Source organism: Sitophilus oryzae, unplaced genomic scaffold (assembly GCF_002938485.1).
Source record: "Sitophilus oryzae breed Bouriz unplaced genomic scaffold, Soryzae_2.0 scaffold_1536_pilon_pilon, whole genome shotgun sequence".
NCBI classification, from domain to species: domain Eukaryota; kingdom Metazoa; phylum Arthropoda; class Insecta; order Coleoptera; family Curculionidae; genus Sitophilus; species Sitophilus oryzae.
In genome coordinates, this window is record NW_022146210.1 from 278,237 (window position 1) to 299,296 (window position 21,060).

The following is a 21,060-nucleotide window of genomic DNA, read 5'->3' on the forward strand; positions in this document are numbered from 1 at the left end:
AAATTATGTGTTTATTTATGGGTATACATTCTATATTAAAAAAATAATAATTACTATGTACCAAAATTTTCATGCTTAAATAATAGAAATTCAGTTATATTAAAATGCAAACTAATAAAGAAAATTATTTTAGGTATATATGTTGCGTTATTATTGTTTAAATAAATATCTTATAAATGATGTGTTTATCTAAGGGTGTACATTCTATAAACTAAAAAAATACAACAAAATTTTCATACTTAAATAATAGAAATTCAGTAACATATAAAATACAGCTTAAGTCATTCACGAATTTTATTGTCTGCTAGTATCGGTGTTGATAAATTTACAACTGATGCGATTACAGTCATTATATCATCCACATATGGTAATAAATACCAATTAAACTGTTCGCTCAAGATTTTAAACACTTTTATTCTTTGTATAGCCCTTTCTACATGCACTCGGGCACGAGCAATATCAGCTGTAGCCTCAGCATCTTCTTTTGAAAACTGCTTCTGTTTCCTTAGAAAAGGTGGCCTAATTAATTTCACCAATTTTTCCTCGCATTCCTTTTGAATTAAAATACCCTTGTCAACCATAACTGCATCATACATATCAATTTTATCAATAACGTTTTCATAATTAAAAATTGCTTTATCTGTAGTGCGACCACCATATCCAGCACTGATAAAGGATATTAATCCCGATGGGGTTATTCCTATTAGATACTTGATAGTATGTGTTCCCTTGTAATGGGAGTACGTCCTGACTCTACATTTTAAACATTTCAGTTTTTGAATTTTCAGCTCTGTACAGTCAAGGACAACTCGGGTATCTCTATATTTGTCGAAACACTTTGGCATATTACTTAAGATCTCCTCCTTACTTGGCCAATATATACCCGGTTTTAAGCTGACGGCCAGGAGACTTATAGTGGAGTAGAACATATTCCTACACATACTTTTACTTACTTTAAATAAAGTAGCCAAACATACAAATGAAATATTCATTTTCAATTTGCAGAGACACAAAATTAGTCTTGTCCTGATGTCTTTCCAGAGGCACTTGTTAAAAGTAGCTGTTTTCTCAGTACATTTTGTAATTGTATTTAATATATCAAAATTAATCCCAGTAAAATTAATCAATTTCTCATCTGTATTTAAAATTTGAGGCAATTCAAAAAAGTCACTGAAATTTGTTTCTGTTGAGGCATCTTTATAAAATATAAGTGAATGTTGAGCTTCATACGTGCTAGCACTAATTAAGGTTTTTGGTTCATCAACAGTTCTAGCAAGTTGAGTAGCATGTTCTTTTGCTTCACTGACACATTGAGCATCAACTTCTAGCGAAATTTCATGCTCTTCTACTTCTACATTTTCATCAACATTTAATGTGCATTTTTGTAGCCAATGTCGCTCCGATCTGGACTTTATTTTCTTTTTTAATGAATGGCTCGTCTTTGGGATTTTTTGACTAGGAAGTACTAGTTTCTCTAACCGACGTCGCTTATTTGTTGCTAAAAGTAGAGTAAAGATATTATTTAAAACCAAACATGTCGATTACACATTCCATATCTTACCTATAGTGAAATCATTTTCTGTAAAATGAAGGCTACAAACTAACATATATTTTGTTATCGGCTTTCCAATTTTCAATATGTTTTGCCAGATTTTACATAGCTTAGGATCTTGAGGAAAAGCATGCAATGAAACATCTGCTGTACAATATGATGAACATTGAGGCACTGAACATATTTTTCTAGATTTGGTGTCTACTGTTTTATGAACAGACTGCATTTTCCTTCAAAATTTATACCAAACTATACAAAACTAAAATAATTTCTAGTAAGTACATACTAATGGTAAGCGATCTTTCAGCACTTGAAAGATCGCTTACCAAAACAACTAAATTTAAATGCAGAAAAGTTTTAAAAATCCTCAAAAGAAATTTCTTGGCTAACCTCATATAATTTGTAACACCGATTCCGAGGATTCAAATGTACATACGGGGCAGAATCTTTATTTATATCTTAAAATTCACTCCAAACATTAATATTTAAAACAAATTGTATGTAAAAACTGCTTATTTACACTGATTTGAACAAAAAATAAAATTAACTTAAAAAACCTACACGACAAATAATACTAATTTTTGTTTGTTGTTCACCTCTATACTAGTATTCAAATTTGACAGTAGGTGTCGCCCACTTTGTGAATTTTACCAATAAAACGATGCTAATATTTCTTTGTTTCTATTTTTCCCAAAATACATAAACTAAAATTGTCTAACACAAAACTTAAACTTCTCGATTCACCCGTGACGAACGAATGAATGAATGACGTATATTACGGACTACCACAGATCTAACTCAGATGAGACCACAGATTAACTAAATACTAATTCATATATATGATCTTCATCCTTGTTTGAAGGCAACCACGCGGCATATCGGCGCGCAATTTAAATGTTGGCGGCTAATTCAAATTATGTTACTACAGAAGAAAGTGCTTACAAAAAATATAACACAAGATATTGATGCTAAATATTTAAATTGGACTTCGTGGAATTTAACATTGTATATCGCCGATGTGGTAAGTTATATTAAGAGATTTGTAGGAAGAAGTTTATATAAATCTATCCATTGTCCTAAGCGTCTGTTTTTATTAGAAGAAGATACAACAGATTCGCGCCTTAAAATTAGAAAAAAAATACATCCACTTTCAATTTTGGAAATAAAACTATTAAATACATTTTTTTAAAAATATTACCTATTATCCCAAGCTGACGTTTAGTGTTATTATTTTTAAGCACGCATAGATTGACTTAAATTATGTATATGTATTTATTGGTATTCAATGCTTAACTCCACTTCTCAGCTGCCTACTTTATAGTTACATGTGGGCTGCCCTTTATTATTGTAATGAAGAAAAGGTTCAAAATTATGATGCGGTGTGCAAGACCAGGATATGAGCCTATAGGGAACAAAAAGTTCGTGGAGAACTATATGCCCAAACTTTATAACTCTACGAAATCAGTCCTAGAGTCTTTAATTAATGAAATTGAATATATAGCCCTAACTTCTGATATGTGGACGTCGGTTTCAGGGGAGCCATTTGTCTCGCTCATTGTAAATTTTATTGAAGGACAATGGAGTCTACGTCATGGTGTCCTAAACTGTAATGCCTTCGATTTCCACCATACAGCCAGCAACATAAAGGGGGCATAAATCGGAAAAAAGTAACCTCGATCGAAGTTAAGTTGACCTTTTTGACGTCCCTAACGTAAGGTGCATAGTACATACTATACAGGCAGGAATGGATAACGTTAAAAAACTTGAAAAAATTAAAGAGGTGACCCTAAAAATTCATATCTTCCAACCTCACTTGACCACCAATAAAGTTTTTAGTGCATACAAAAAATATATACAGGAAAGGCACCAAATTACCGCCAAAGTATTGCCAGGGCTTAGTCCTATTCGTTGGTGGAGCGAGTTACCACTAAGCCATGCTGTTATAATTGAATACGAAGTAAACATTCGAGAATTTCTTGCAGTCCATGAAAATGGCAACAACATAGGACTGCTTTTTACAGAAAATAAAATAAAATGTTTAAAGTCATACACCGCAACTCTAAACCTCTTATACGAACAAGGAATGGCATAGGAAACTCATATGTCTGCCAGTACTATACTCCCAGTGGTTTATTTACTTACTGACGACATGTGGCAGCAAACTCAGGCAGAACATGGATTTATACCGAAAAGTGAAGATGCTACTCCATATGGCCTGACTGAGCATGGCGACTGGAGTAATACAGAGAACGCTAATAAATTACCAGATGTGAAGCTTGTGCTTGATGCTGAAATTCTGAGGTGCATAGTGGAAAAACTTCATAAGTGATTACCGCCGATGTTACAGATAGCGCTGCGATAGCTCAAAGCTCAACAGTGGCGACCAACTGACCAGAGAAGTGCGACGAAGTGTCATACTTTTCTTTTGAAATGCTCTTTTTTGGATCCCTATTTTAAGGCAGAGTTAGATATGCTACAACAAGAAGGTTGTTACGGTTTAAAATTTCACCGTAACTTATTTTACTTATTTTGCTTATTTTTAGGAATAAAACTACAACTTACTTGAATAACGTGAATAATTTCTTGGGATGGAGTTGTCTCCGATAACTAATATAAAACCTCATTAATAAAATATCAATTTGTCTGTTTAAAACCTACCTTTCTTTCTACCGTGGTTACTAATTCTTTATTTAGACTTATGCTTGTGTTAGGATATTTTCTTGGCATATTTCTTCGGAAGATTCTTGAACATAGACTTGATGTGATTATCTTTTGTCTGTTTCAACGCAACAAGTGGGAATGTTGGGTCTACAATATACATATGGGTTAAGGATTTTATTATGTATTTTTCCTGTGTGTAATCAATTGGTTTTACCTGATTATAGTTGATTTTTCCCTAAATTTCATCTTGTTTATATTACGATTTACAGACTGACGTTTCAATTGTTGTCAGCTGATCGTGTGACACCGTCGTTGAAGTTTGACAGATGGATCTTTGTAAATTAGGTTTTCGATCTTTTTAAACGGTTTTTATATATGATCGGAAAATGTATTAATGATTTTCCGAAGATATTATGTTCGTATAGGAATTATTATAATTTTATTATGATGTAATAAAATGTTTCACTCAATCCGTATGCATTAAATAAAATTGTATGTCAAATTTTATTTTGGGTCTTTTATTTTACTGGTTGCCAGTGTTGGATTCTGGGTTGGTATCTTGGAGTCCAGCGTCTTTTGCGGATTTTGCAAACACGGGTCCTTTTTCGACTTTGAACCATCTTGGTGAAAGCAGGGGAAGCCTTCTGATCTCTGCCGAAAATAAAAGAAAGAAATTCTAGTGAAATTTTGGCTGGTCGCCGTTCCATATATATTGGGATTGTTCAGTAGAATTACGGTCTTGGAATTCATTGAGGGTCGAGAAGACCGATTGGCAAGAAATTGAGCTTGGCCTGTGTAGTTGGAATTCCGTTGAAAACCTTGAAAAGGGGTATCTTTGTTGGTTGGGTAAGAGACATTCTTAGGTGTAAGGTTCTCTTCTACAACTATTTATTTTAGAGGACAGTAGCTGTAGATGTGTGCGTGGACGTACTGGGATGAGTACGAGGACAGTTAAGGAACCCTTTTCCATGGAGTAACATGCGTTGAGACGCCATCTTGTCTTGGAAGGTCCGCATGGTGGAAAGGTATTTTACTATGTCCAAACTAGAACGTGTCACTAAAATAGATCACATTTTAGGGTTCTTGTTCCTTGGTTATTACTCCTTAGTGATGATTACAGTTTAGCTTAAGATTTTATCATTTTTTTGTACTGGATTTGGTACTGCAACTAATGCCATTGTGACGTGAATGCCACTGTGATGAGGAATACCACTGGGATACTGAAGACCAGACACCTGTATTTTCTCATGGACTGACTGGAACGACCACTGGATGACAGATAAGACTTTAATCATCTCTTATTTTATTGCGTTTATGATTGATTAAAATTTATTACATTAAATATACGATCGTATGTGAACTTCGTATACCAGGGGATTTTACCTCTAAATTTCATTTTATTCTTTACAGTCATTTAATCATAATCACAAATACGCATCAGGGTTGTTCACAGTTTAGTCACAACAATATTTTGTGATACTATTCATGATTTAATTTATTTTACGGATAGTTCATTTTACTAGTATATATATATATATATATATATATATATATATATATATATATATATATATATATATATATATATATATATATATGTTATATAGGTTTTCCATCGACCTTTACACCTTTGCCGGTCAAGCACACCGATGGCCACATCCTGCCAATCGCCGCATCAGCGATATTGCGCCATCCGCAGTGGAAATCGCCGTAGCTGCGATCACACGGTGTCAGCAAATCAATTCTTTATTTAAGCCAATGTATTGTAATAGAAAAACACTTATAATTTTGCATTTAATAAAGCACGTTATAATGTCCGTTTAATTTTTGATTTTTAAATAATAATTTTAATAAAAAAAATAAATAATAAAATAATTAAAATAATAAAATAATTTACAATTAAAAAATAATTTTTTAAAAAGTGAAATCCTCCAGAAGCATCATAACAAATTGGCGCAGTCGTGTGTAGGATTCGTAAAACGCTGGAACAAGAAAACAGCGGCGGATTCCAATCCCTTAACGAAAAAAGAACCGGAGAACCCAACTCGAAGTACTAAGGATTAGGAACACCTGGTGAAGCCCCTGTTAGTCACGACGAGAACACGGCAATCCATGGAAATAATATTAATGTAAGTACAAGAATTTGTCACGTACATTTTTTTTGAAATCTCTAAAATAAATCTATTTATTTTTCGAAACTGTTCGATATTTCAATATATTCTTTATAATACAGTATAAAATAAAAATAAATACAAATAATAATTTTGATTTAGTTATAAGAAAATATTTTTATTTAAATATTAAGTATACTTTCTTTTTGAAAATAAAATAGTTGTGTATATTTTCGAGTACATTTTATAAAAAAAAAAAAAAATCAGTAAACATTTAAGAAACTAAATAATTTTATTTAAATTATTAAATAAAATATAATATTTATTAAAGAAAAATCTATCTAATATTATTATCATCTTAAATTAAAAATAAACAATCTTCTTTTCATATAATTTTTTCTTTAAATCAAATACATTTTATTTTAATAATTTTTATTTCTATTTTATTTACTGTCAAATTACATTTTTCAATCTTTACTAAATAATGGCAACAGCTCAAGGTACAACCATTGAATTGGAAGCTTATAAACTTTCCGAAATTTTTTCAATCGTCCCTGAATACGAAGGCGACCAAATATGTTTAGGCAATTTTTTAAATGCGTGTGATTGCGCATATGATATGGCAACCGAACAACAGAGAGTTTTTCTAATAATACATATCAAAAACAAACTTAGAGGTAGAGCTGCTCAATTAATCAATTCGCGAAATCCAGCTAGTTATTCCGAAATTAAACAACTACTTTCACTACATTTTGGAGATTCCCGTGACCTATCCTCTCTTATCCAAGATTTACAAAGACTAAAACAGTTATCAGGAGGATCACCATTAACTTTCTTTAATAGATTACAAGTATTAAATGCAAAAATGCATTCTTATGTTCAAAAATCTTATTTAACTAGAGATCAAAAAATGGCTCAAACCGATCTAATAGATAGTATGTCTTTAAACACTCTTCTTACTGGTTTAGAACCACGTCTAGGCCAACTAATTAGGGCAAGTAACCCTAATTCTTTGGTAGAGGCACAAAATAAAATTCGTAGAGAACTACAATTGTCATATTTAGAAAATCAAAAAACAAGTAAATCTAACATTCCTATTCTAAAACCTATCCGAACACCCTCTTTACCTCCTAAATGCTCAAACTGTAATCGTATTGGTCATTTAAGTAATCAGTGTAGACAAAATATTAATCGATCAAATTTTTCTCAAAATTCTAACCCTAATTTTTCTAGACCACATTTACCTAATAATAATAATTATAATAACAACTCTAATTCTAATAATAATTCCTCTCATTTTAATAATAATAATAATTCTCATTCAGCAAGCAAACCTAATACTTTTCAACAAAGTCAACAAAGAACTTTTAATGGACAAAATCAAAATCAATCTTCAAGACCTACATTTCAAAGAAATTTTAATCAACCCCAACAAAGAGCTCATCATGTAAATTTTGATAACAATTTTAATAATAACTATTCTTATGAAGAATATCCTAACTATGATCTAAACGATAATGGTAATTTTCAAGAAAATGACTATTACGATGAATATTCCTATGACACCCCTAATCCCGATAACTATTCGGATTTTCTCGATCTTACAACCAAAGACCAACCACCCGACACCCTAATACAAGACCCCACATCCGAAATTCAGACGCAGATACAAGCGCTGAATCTCGAAGATATGAATCCAAACCTGAACTTCCCAGAACAGAAGTTACTCTAAACCCTCTCCTAACAGTAAACTCCAAAAATTTATACTATATTAATGACTGTTCAAATCAATATAAATTACTTATAGACACAGGTGCTGGAATTTCTATCTTTAAAGAAAATATAGCTAAAAATTATCGCAATAGACGTCCCGAAAACATTACGATTCAAGGTATAACAGATCAAAAACTTTCAATAAATACTTCTACTCTTATTCCCTTTTCTTCTGGAGATTCCCATAGAGTTTATATTTATAATCTTGACATTGAATTTGACGGAATTTTAGGCTTAGATTTCTTAGAACACTATGATTGTGTAATAGACCTAAAATCAAAAGAACTTATAACTAATTTTAAAACCATACCATTACACAAAGTTACAGAAAACATTTCTACACTGAGAGAAAATAATGTCATTCTCGATAAACCACCTTTTAATAAATCTCTTAATAAAAATCAAATATCTATAGATGGTAGAACTGAAAAAGTTTTTAAATTATCTTGTAATCTATCTAATACAGATGCTATTTTATGTGCAAAGGAAATAGATAAAGTTAGGCTACCTAATGCTCTAGTTCGAGTAAACGAATTTGGCGAATTTTACACTTCCATTATCAATGCAAATGTTATCAATAAAACTATCGATTTCTCAACTTTCACTATCGAACCTTTTGACACAGAATCTAGTAAAAATAATATAATTCTTAATTTTAATCCTGATCTTAAAAATAATAATTCTTTCGATAGAGAAACAAATATTAAAAATCAATTAAGAACAGACCATCTAAATTTTGAAGAAAAAGAAATGATTACTGAACTTTGTCTTGATTTTTCTGACATTTTTTATCTCGAAGGTGACAAACTAACCTTTACTAACGAAGTGAAACACTCGATAGACACTAATAACGCTAAACCTGTTTTCACAAGATCCTATAGATACCCTCAAATTCATAAAGAGGAAGTTAAATCACAGATAAATAAAATGTTAGATCAAAAAATTATTCGTCCCTCAATTTCACCCTGGTCATCCCCTGTTTGGGTTGTCCCGAAAAAACTTGATGCGTCAGGTAAACCTAAGTGGCGTATAGTCATCGATTATAGGAAACTAAACGAACTTTCTGTAGACGACAAATATCCTCTTCCAAATATTTCTGACCTCTTGGACCAACTTGGTAATTGTCAATATTTCACTACCCTGGATTTGGCTTCAGGTTTCCACCAAATCGAAATAAACCCCAAAGACATCGAAAAAACAGCTTTCACAGTCGAAAATGGTCATTACGAATTCGTTCGCATGCCATTCGGTTTAAAAAACGCCCCTTCGACATTCCAAAGGGTAATGGATAATATTCTCCTTGGTATCCAGAATGAGCGCTGTTTAGTTTACATGGATGATATTATTGTATATTCTGCAACCATTCATGATCATATTTTAAGATTAACAGAAGTTTTTAAACGTCTTCGCAAAGCTAACCTGAAAATTCAACCCGACAAATGCGAATTCCTAAGAAAGGAAGTTGCTTATTTAGGTCATCTGATCACCGAAGATGGTGTCAAACCCAATCCGTCAAAAGTCGCATGTATTAAAAATTTTCCCACTCCTAAGTGTGCTAAAGACATTAAATCCTTTCTTGGCTTAGCAGGATACTATCGACGATTCATCCCTAATTTCGCTAAAGTTTCCAAACCCTTAACTAAACTTCTTCAGAAAGACATTCCTTTTATTTTCAATTCAGAATGCACATCCGCCTTTAATGAATTAAGAAATGCCCTTATTTCTGACCCTATCTTAATATATCCAAATTTCGACGAAACTTTTATCTTAACCACAGACGCAAGTGCCTTTGCGATCGGAGCTGTCCTCTCACAGGGTCCAATTTCGAAAGATCTCCCTATAGCTTACGCATCTAGAACACTTTGTAGCGCAGAGACGAAATACTCCACCATAGAAAGAGAACTACTCGCAATAGTGTGGGCAGTTAAGCACTTCAGGCCTTATCTCTTTGGCAGAAAATTTACCCTTGTAACAGATCATCGTCCATTAACATGGCTATTTTCCATTAAAGACCCAGGAAGTCGCCTAGCTCGTTGGCGTCTTAAGCTAGAAGAATACGATTATAATATTGTGTACAAACCCGGAAAAATTAATAAAAACGCAGATGCTTTGTCGCGTATAAAAATTAATCATTTTAAAAGTTGTTCTGATCTTCAATCAAACATTTCCGTTTTAGCCCTAGGTAAAGACATTCATAACCGCCCTTCAACTAGTTTTCAAGTACCCGACTCAGATGATGACGAAAATGACGACACTCACCCAATAACTGAAGAATATAATAGATTCGTACATTTATACAGAACTAAGTCAATTATAGATTATTCTAAAATAGAAATTTCTAACTCTCAGTTATTAGACAAATCTAATAAAAATATAGTCACATTTTTCTGGCAGACTAAATTACAAGATTTACATAATAAAATTTTAGACGATTTATTTGAAGAACATGCAGATGTTTCTTCTCATGACATTAATATTCTCAATAGTAAAACAGTTAAAGATCGTAAATATTTTATTATTCCGTTACCTTTAGATAATGAAACAGTAGTTCAACATCTTTTTTATATTCTTCATAAAGGAAAAAATAACTTTGATCTTTCACAAACCTACTGTATAGAAAATAATTTAGAGCTACCGATATTAGAACTTTTCTCTTTTATTTTTACTGACGACGACATAAAACTTAAGATATGTCAAAATGTTGTTCAAACTCCAGACCAAGATCAAATTCCTATTATTCTTGATCAGTACCACACTGGAAAAAATAATTTACATCGTGGAATAAATGAAACTATCAAAAGAATAAAAGAAAAGTATAATTGGCATGGTTTAACAAAAGATGTAGAGAAATTAATAAAAAGTTGTGAGATTTGTCAGAAAGTCAAAATCTGTCGTAAAAATCTCAGTACTCCCCTTGTCATTACGGAAACTCCTAAGACCCCGTTCGAAAGAATAAATATAGACATTTTTGAATTTCCTACTCGTAATTATGCTCTAACTATCCGAGACGAACTAACTAAATTTACACAGGCTTACGCAGTTAGTGACAAAAAAGCACATTCCATTGTCAACACACTTTTATTGTTTTTCCAACACTATGGTACCCCCTTACGGATACACTGTGACCACGGTCGAGAATTTGACAATAATTTAATGAAAGATCTTTGTGAATTATTTGATATCAAGCTAACATTTTCCAGTGTTAGTCACCCACAATCCAATGGCTCACTTGAGAGATTTCATGCAACCCTTACTGAAATGATTCGAGTTCATATGGCTGAACATCCAGAAGAACATCCATTTAATATACTACCCTATTCTGTTATTTGCTATAATAATACAAAGAATAAAACACATGGTTTTTCCCCTTACGAGTTAATTTTTGGCCATACATCAAGTAGACCTCCAGAAACACTTTATAATCAAAAAGACTAATCTCTAAGTACATTCGTGATTTAAACAATAGAATGGAACACTATTATAAAGTAGCGAGATCTAGAACTAATCAGAAAAAGGAAAAAGCTAAAATTCGATTCGATAAAACAGTCTCTAAAAATCTTCCAAATTTTGCAATAGGTAATAAAGTATACGTTAAAGAAGCTCAAATAAAAGATAAATCGCATAATAAATTTAATGGTCCTTTCGAAATTTTAGAACTTTATGGAACTTCCGCAAAATTAAAAAATTTAAATTCAAATCAAATTTCAAAAGTAAATTTTGATAGACTAAAACCATTCTACGAATAGTCTATTTTCTTTTCAGATTTCTCTGGCTAATGCCAACAACAATCTCTCAAATCTTCATCACGCCCATAAACAACACCGTTGGAATATTCTTTCACGAAGAAGATACTATCCGAGTATCTAATAATAAGTGGACTCTTTTAGTGTATAAGGAACTCGAACCGATAAAACAATCTATTTCTAATAATGACAAAATTCTTTCTAACTTAATAGACACATTCGATCAATCTAACCCTCGAATGATATCATTTAAACCTACAATACAAACGCACGTTAATCTTTTAACTCAGATCGCTGATTCTGTAAATTTAAAATTTAAAGAAATTACAACAGAAACAAAGAAATACGAATTAAGAGCAAGACGCGGCTTAATCAATGGTATAGGCAGTATTTTTAAATCTATAACAGGCAATTTAGACTCTTCAGATGGAGACTATTACAATGAATGTATTAACAAAATTAATCGCGACGAAAGGGAAATAGAAAATTTATTGAAAAGTCAAATATCTGTTACTACATCAGTTATATCAAATTTTAATTCTACTATTAGAAAGTTGCAGATCGATGAAGAAAGTTTTAATGAAAACATCGCTGAAATTCAAACTTCTATGTCAAATTTATCCGATGATTTTGCATTTTATGAAAGTCAAATAAAAACTCTAGACATATGCCAATCTCTAATGGAAAGTTATGTATTTTTAGAAGATTCTCTTAATGACATTTTGAATGCCATCACATTCGCGCGTTTAAGAATACTACATAGTTCTATAATCACACCTAGAGATCTAGTATTTTCTCTTCAAGATATTTCAAAATCTCTCTAAAAATAATTTACCTTTACCGACATATTCTTCCAACATTGGTCAATACCTTGACATAATAGAATTAGAGGCCTATCAAACAGAAAATAAAATTGTATTTGTTCTTAAAATTCCTCTAATCGAACCTGAAACTTATACTCTTTTTAAAATCTTTCCTATTCCATTATTGGATAATCGAACAGGTATTTACCACATTTGGACCCCGTTATGCAATAAGGAACCAACCGTCAATTTTTGAAAAACCGAGATATTACCACTATACTAATTGGAATATGTTACTTTACCAATTTGCAATAGAGATCCAAATATTTATGATGATATAGCCATCTACGGGCCAATAAAGCCAATTTGCAAAATTAAAAATAATGAAATAAAAGTTTTCTATAAAGATCCAAAACCCATCTGGATCCTTTTTACAGGAATCTGTATTCTATTCGTTGCGCAGGTCTGAACCAGAGTTATTTGGGTCTCTTTTGCGAATTTAACCAAGTGTCTTTATTCAAACGGCGAATGTTGTAACGGGTATTATTGTTTAGTGTTTTTAGCCGGTGTTTATTTACTGCAACATGTTTAAACAAAATATAGTTTCTCAGAGAGTTCAAAAGATATTAAATAATACAAAACTATTGTCACAGTCACCTTTAGCTGAAATAGATCAAAATCAGGTAAGTTTTACGTTTATTTGAATGTTTCTAACCTTAAAGTTTAATTTTTACTAAAGTGAAATAACTTGTTTTTACAATCATATCCGTTTAACAATTTATAATGATTGTTTTAAAAACCTATAGAACAAAAACAATATTATGTACAATGATTTTGATTCCTATTGTGATTTTTTTTTAATATGTAGGTATGTAATTGGTTCCTTATTGCAAATTTATTTTCAGAATAGCATTTTAAAATTAAATAACTTGTTTGTGGCACCAAATAATATGGAGTTGGTTCCGTCAACTAGTAGACTTTCATATGTAGAAGAGAAGCAAAGAGATAAAAGGGAGAACTATACAAACTATAGTGAACCAATAGCAGACATACAATTAGGGCAAAAAAACTATATTATAGTTGCCGAAAAAACTCTGATGACTTTATAAAGATTGATACTTACCAGGCTAATCCTAATGAAGAATGTAATCTGGGTATCAACCAGAGTCTACCAGTGGCAGAAGTTTTGGTCTATCCAGAATTTTCACGTACTCACACAAACCAGGTAGGTTTACTATTCCCAAACTCCTTATTTAATCTCAGTTTTTTTTTAAATGAAAATGTAATTCCTTATTGTAGAAAGAAGATTTCTTTTGAGCCCCCAACTGACATGGAGGCACTTCCTTCAACTAGTACTCCCTTATGTTTAGAAGAGGAACGAGATGTTGAAGGGAAGAATGGTATCAACTATAATGAGCCAAGAGCAGAACTAAGGAAAATGGATAGATGTAATAGAGACTTTGAGGAAGACTCTGATGACTCCATAAGGGATCAAACTTACCAGCCTGATTCCAACGCAGAATCGTCAGAAAAAATGCAGACAGCGAGCCAGAAAATGAGCCTGTTTTTAAAAAAAGCGAGGGACGTCCTGGAAGGGGAAGGAAAAGAAAGTTTCCAGAACAGGATAGACATTTAAGAAAAGTATATACCAATAGTAATAAGCGACATTATACGGCAAAAGGAAACCTTGTACAACCCAAAGAGTTTATTGAATTTAAATGCAAATGTCTTGCGAATTGTCATGAAAAAATTTCGCTAGAGGAGCAGCGGAATTTTTTTCAACAATATTGGAATTTAGCAGACTACAACGTGCAAACCACTTTTCTTTCTACATACATAAGGGAATCATCTGTAAAGAAAAACTTGTGACTGCAAAAATCCTCAAATGCGAAACTTTTCCAGACAATATTTTATTAACAAAACGGAAGTTTGTAGGGATATGTTTATCAACGTTTTACGTGTATCTACCAAACGCATAAATACGGCGCTTTGCAAAGTCAGAAAGTTAGAAATACCAGATCGGCGAGGTCTAAGTAGTGGTGGACATAACAAAATGTCAGCTGATCAAGAAAGTGCTGTAATTACACATATCAACCAATTTCCACGCTATAAATCTCACTATTGCAGATCTACAAAAAGGAAATCAAGAGTTTTTGCAAGAAGGGACAACATTGACAATAATGTATAAACTTTATAAAATTGCAAATTTAAAACCAGTAAGTTTTTCATCCTACAAAAGATATTTCTAACGAAGTTTAATTTAAGACAAAAAAGCCCAAAAAGACACATGCAATAAGTGTGACACTTTTAGTGCAAAAATAAAAGGTTTAACAAATGAAGAGGAAAAAATAAAAGTTCAAAGTGAGCACGATCTTCATTTGCAAGAAGCAGAAACAGCAAGAAAAGAAATGAATTTAGATCTTGAGATTGCAGAAAATAATGAAAATACGGAGACTGTAACATTCGACATGCAAAAGACGCTTCCTCTTCCTCGACTAAGTACAAATATTTTGTTTTACAAAAGGCAGCTATGGTTGTACAATTGCGGCATTTATGCTGGAAAGCAAAAAAATCCACGTTTAACATTTGGATCGAAGGGGAAGCTGGCAGAGAGCCCAGGAGGTAGGCTCCTGTTTAAGAAAATATATCGCCATGAATAACATATCGGAGAGTGTTGAAAATTTAATTTTTGGAGCGATTCGTGCGGGGGCAGAACCGCAACATTAAAATGGTGCTTATGATGAAATGTATTCTAGAGGAGACTTTGCATTTAAAAAGTATTAGAATAAGGTTCCTGGTCTCTGGTCACAGTTTCCTCCCAAATGATAGTGACTTTGGGGATGTTGAATGTGCAATTAAAAAACAAAATAAGATTTTTTCTCCGCAGGATTATATTAACATCATGCGAACATGTAGGAGGAAACGCCGTATCAATATAAACAGAATGGTAAAAGACGATTTTGTAAGTACGAAAAATTAGAAAAGGCCATCGTAAATAGAAAAAAAAACTTGTGAGGCAGAGAAAATAAATTGGCTACATATTAAGGAAATTAAAATTTTAAAAAGAAAAAAACAGCATTTTTATCAGGGCAGGCTACAATGATGAAAGCGAATATAAGGAAATTAATATTAAAAAAAGGAAAGGGCCCCAATGTTAACCTTTCTACACTTTTAGAACCTCTTTGGCCAAATGGAAAAGAAGTGGCTGAAGCGAAACTAAAAGACATAAAAAGTTATTTACATCTAATTCCCGAAGAGGACCACCCCTTTTATAAAAACCTTATCGGAAATCCAAATATTGTGGAGGACATAGATGGCTATAACATGGACTTAGACTTTGATCTAGAGGAATATTAATTAAAATCCAAAGATAATAATTTTGTTTCTTGTGTTTTCTTTTTTGTTTTGTTTTTTTGTTGTTTTTTTTATAAGAATGTTTATTTTTTAAATAAAATGCTAATTTGGGTCTAGCATTAAATTCTCAGAGTTTTATTTTTATTAAGCAAAAGGGAACCACGTGTTTTTCTCATACTTAGAATATATTTAAAAATATTTTTTTGTTTTAAAATCCTTGGTTTAGGCCAGTATAATTAAAGCGTGTTGCATTTGTTCAATTAAAATGTGCTTTATTTCTAATTAAATACAAGACACCGTCTGAAACGTTTTTCTTGATTTTCTCAAAACAGTAAAGAAGTCGGTTGGTTCCTTATTGCATAACGGGGTCCATTTTATCCACTTCAATAAAATTTATTGCGCGAGATGACAATTCTTTACTGTACATACTTCCTGAAGATCTAGAAACATGCAAGCAGTTACAACCTAATGTCAAGATTTGCTCTGATCTACTCCAGTTTCCAATTGACAGCGATGCTATTTGTGAAGCACAACTTCTGAGACAGACAAACAAACTACCCCGAACATGTCAGACGTCTCTACTCTTAACAACCGACTACAACGTTCGAGAAATTGAGCAAAACTATTGGTTGATATCCATCTCCGATCCCATACCAATAACAATCAAGTGTGAAAATCGTGAGATGATTACCTATATGCTAAGAACAAATTATCTCTTAAGACTACAACCGAATTGCAACGCATTTATTGGAAGCACTCGGATACATTCCAAGCATCCGATACAGAAATACAGAAATGTTACTTACAGAAGCCACCCTGTAAAAATTCCCTTCGATTGCTGCACACATCTACCAGATAAATTTCATATTCCCGAGCTGAAACCAATTAAATTGAGTCATTTAGACATGGATGATCTCAATATAGCTCAACATAGGCTCAACCAATATTCAGAAGAACTTGACAAGATGACAAAACAACCCTTTGTCTCAAGACATCTTCACTGGTTAACCATCTTTACAATCGTTTTAATAATTGTTTTAGTTCTCTTCTACATCTGTTGCAAGTGCCGACAACGTAGAAGAACACCCACGCTAAGTCTTACTGATGGCAACGATCCACCGCCTCCCGAACCACAAGTTCATAGACTTCAACAGAGGTTCAGGAAGATCCTGCCCAGAAGAAGAAGCAGCATCCACCCAGAGGAGCCAATAGAAGAAGAAGCCTTCGAATTACGGTGTCCTCCAATCATCTTTAAAAGTCGACGCACAGCATCAACTTTTTAAATAATGGGAGCTGTTATATTGGTTTTCCATCGACCTTTACACCTTTGCCGGTCAAGCACACCGATGGCCACATCCTGCCAATCGCCGCATCAGCGATATTGCGCCATCCGCAGTGGAAATCGCCGTAGCCGCGATCACACGGTGTCAGCAAATCAATTCTTTATTTAAGCCAATGTATTGTAATAGAAAAACACTTATAATTTTGCATTTAATAAAGCACGTTATAATGTCCGTTTAATTTTTGATTTTTAAATAATAATTTTAATAAAAAAATAAATAATAAAATAATTAAAATAATAAAATAATTTACAATTAAAAAATATTTTTTTAAAAAAGTGAAATCCTCCAGAAGCATCATAACATATATATATATATATATATATATATATATATATATATATATATATATATATATATATATATATATTTCATTATTTCGTATTTAAATATTAATACTTTTTTAATTAAATTTACTACATTTTATGATATATCTTGATAATTTGTTTTAACTTTAAATTTAATATTTATTAAACGAATCCAGTACATTTTAGACTTTTCAATCAGTACAGTTTTTCCATACACCTCCCTTTTGATATCTCTTGTTCTGTGCATATATTTTTTAACTATTTACTGAGCTAGCTGGAACCTAATTGTAACGGAACCTGGTGAACCTGAGTTCCCATTATAAACTTTTTCACTCAAGGTGGCGTTATAAGGTATGTTTGCTTTGCCCCGTTTCATTATACGAATATTTTTATCGCCAAGTCGCTCTTACTATCCTTTTTGTTTTAGCTGGTGTTGACGAAGGTTTTGAAGACGCGGAAGGACTTTTTGCAAGGCTCGCAAACGCAGCACGGCCGGAACAGCAAGATACCACAAGGGAGCCGTATTCTGCCCGCGATAAAATGCGTGAAGAAATTGACAACTATTGTGCACTGCCAACTGCAAATAATGAAGATGATTCATTGGCCTGATGGAAGGTACACTGTGCTATCTGGCCCATTTTGAACAAGATGGCGATAAAATTCCTCTCATTGCCGGAAGCAAGTACGCCTTCCGCGAGGTTATTAAGATATGCTGGCAGTGTTTTGATTGATACGAGGTATTGCCCTTTAGGAAAAAATTATTTTTTTTTCTAAAAATGAACACGGATTTAGTCATAATATATATTTTTTTTATTTTTTTCTTTAATTTAACATTTTTTAGTATATTTATTTTACAGTTACGGATTTTTGTTTCATTATGTTTTTATTTATTAAACGCTTTTTTACTTTATAGTTGTTTATCTGAAGCTTGCATTTTATTTTAGTGATTAGTCTACTGAAAAAATAGTAAAATTTAATTTAAAACAACGGTGGCAACGTTAAATTAAAGTTTAATCAAAGTGTAAAATTTCAAGTTTTTTAGTGTTCCTAGTTGAAGAAAATTAAAAAAAATTGTTGAGGATTGTCTACAAAAGTAAGCATTTAACCCTTAAATATAAAAGTGCATATCTATAGCCGTCAAATATCCTTAAAAGTAAAATTTTGGTATAAAAAGCCACGCCATTATAATAATACATACCTGACCCAGTTTTTGAACTACAGCGATTCGACGTTGCAAAGCGCAAAAAAAATCTATTTGACTAGCAGATATTGTTGGTTGTTCACCACATACGACACGGAGTATTGTAGCTAAACGATGAGATTTTTACAAATTGTAAGTCTTGGGTTCGATGAAGGACTATTAGAGGTACAATTTAAAAATAATTTTACAAGATACAGAGTGTTCCAAATAAGTAAAAAATATCAAAGTTGTATTTTTTTAAATGGAACACCCTGTATATTATTACATTTTTAGTTTCTACTATTAAAATAAAGGTAAATTTGATTAAGGTTTATTATACTTAAACCTTACCGTTTTTGAAATATTTTCAATTTTGTGAAATTGCAGTAAAAATTTTAAGGCTTCATTTCTCCAAGGGTATCAAAGTTTTTAATACTAAATATTTACTGAAGTTTATTTACTGATCAGTTATTGTGTTGCAATAATAAAAATAACCTATACAGAGCGTCTAAAAATTTATTTTAAATAATTATTAGCTTCAAACGGCAATAACTTGTTTAATTTAAATGGAACACCCTGTATATTTTACGAGAATCAGATGCACAATTTAATTGTCTATCAAATTATATTATACCATTTTTTACCTATCTCTTTAAGTTTCCGTAGAAAATGCATTTTCTTGTCATTTAGAACTTATTTATCAATATACCCATGGACTATTGACATTTTAGATTATTTTTAAAGAGTACAGATACTATTATTGTCGATCTAATTCGTTTCATTAAAAAATAAAAAAACTGTTTAAATATTTGTTAAAGAGGACCAATTAATATGATTCCAGTATTCAAACTACATTAACTGACTGTTTGCGTTGATTAATAATAATTGCTCCAAATACTAAAAAACTGAATTTTGTATGGGCATTAGACAGTGTGGTAAAAAGTAACACCTTAAAAATGATATTTCATTTTTTAATAAATGCTTATTTATAACAACAGAGACTTTAATTTGATAAATTATTATTATATTGATTTCTGACTCAAATCCACATTTATTTATAATAATTTATTAACGAACACAATTAAGGATGTAATTAATTAGTATATGGGCGGAAATAATGGTGTTATATTTAGTTAATGGTATACTCTTTTATAAAGATTTAAATAGTTTTCTTTTTGCATACAAATGGGCTAGTAATATTATCGTTTTGCTAAAAACGATAATATTACTAGTCTGTACATTTTGTACATTTGTTGCTTTACAAACAATCTAAAATGTCAATATTCCATGGATATATTGATAAATGAGGTCTAAATTATAAGAAAATGCATTTTCAACGAAAACTTGAAGGGATAGGTAAAAAATGGTATAATACAATTTGATAGACAATTTAATTGTGCATCTGATTCTCCTAAAATATACAGGGCATTCCATTTAAATTAAAGAAGTTATTGCCGTTTGAAGCTAATAATTATTTAAAATAAATTTTTAGGCACTCTATATAAGGTAGTATTATTTTTATTATTGCAACACAATAACTGATCAATAAATAAATATCATTAAATATTTAGTATTAAAAACATTGATACCCTTGGAGAAATGAAGCTTTAAAATTTTTACTGCAATTTCACAAAATTGAAAATATTTCAAAAACGGTAAGGTTTAAGTATAATAAATCTTAATCAAATTTACCTTTATTTTAATAGTAGAAACTAAAAATGTAATAATATACAGGGTGTTCCATTTATTAAAATACAACTTTGATATTTTTTATTTATTTGGGACACTCTGTATCTTGTAAAGATATTTTTAAATTGTAGCTCTAATAGTCCTTCAACGAACCCCAAACTTACAATTTGTAAAAATCTCATCGTTTAGCTACAATACTCCGTGTCGTATGTGGTGAACAACCCTGTATATCCTAATATTCTCTTAAATAATGGTTGATACGGTAATGTTCAAACAATTCGAAGAGATAAAATTCTTGATACAAAGCAGCAAACAAGAGCTAAGAGATGATATTAAAAAGTCGACGACTTAGAAAGCAGGGTACAAATAATAGAAAAACTAGCTAGAAAGAATAACCTAATAATCTTTGGCCTACGGAACATTCGAAATTTAAAGGACATTGAGTTAGCCGCCTGGGTAATAGAGCAATTAAATATCAGCGTCGAGATCTTAGACAAGGAAAGAGAGGAGACGCATAACACACATATTCTCCAGTGATCTGTTTTT

The 21,060-nt window shown here is 31.7% G+C and overlaps 2 protein-coding genes across 4 annotated transcripts; one reads left to right on the top strand and one right to left on the bottom strand.

Annotated features, from left to right (window-relative positions):
• Positions 1-276: 276 nt before the first annotated feature.
• On the bottom strand, positions 277-3,310 carry LOC115878928. 3 transcript variants are annotated; one of them, XM_030895538.1, is made up of 3 exons: positions 1,943-3,310; positions 1,562-1,782; positions 277-1,498 (listed from the first exon to the last, which is right to left on the bottom strand). In XM_030895538.1, the coding sequence occupies exons 1-3, from the start codon at positions 1,945-1,947 to the stop codon at positions 282-284; spliced, it is 1,443 nt and encodes a 480-aa protein (XP_030751398.1). In that variant the 5' UTR covers positions 1,948-3,310; the 3' UTR covers positions 277-281. The 3 variants fall into 3 exon arrangements, with proteins under 3 accessions (XP_030751398.1, XP_030751401.1, XP_030751399.1); XM_030895541.1 differs by having other exon boundaries at positions 1,562-1,811; positions 2,114-3,309; XM_030895539.1 differs by having other exon boundaries at positions 1,562-1,811; positions 1,943-3,307.
• A 9,366-nt stretch (positions 3,311-12,676) lies between these two features.
• On the top strand, positions 12,677-17,280 carry LOC115878901. The gene is made up of 2 exons (XM_030895511.1): positions 12,677-12,856; positions 16,371-17,280. The coding sequence occupies exon 2, from the start codon at positions 16,681-16,683 to the stop codon at positions 17,278-17,280; it is 600 nt and encodes a 199-aa protein (XP_030751371.1). The 5' UTR covers positions 12,677-12,856; positions 16,371-16,680.
• Positions 17,281-21,060: the final 3,780 nt, after the last annotated feature.

Bases quoted from the DNA above. Each gene is read 5' to 3' on its own strand.
- LOC115878928 (XM_030895538.1), bottom strand. The intron at 1,499-1,561 runs GTAAGATATGGA...CTCTACTTTTAG, and splicing joins AGAAAATGATTTCACTATAG to CAACAAATAAGCGACGTCGG.
- LOC115878901 (XM_030895511.1), top strand. From the start codon at position 16,681: ATGATTACCTATATGCTAAGAACAAATTATCTCTTAAGACTACAACCG.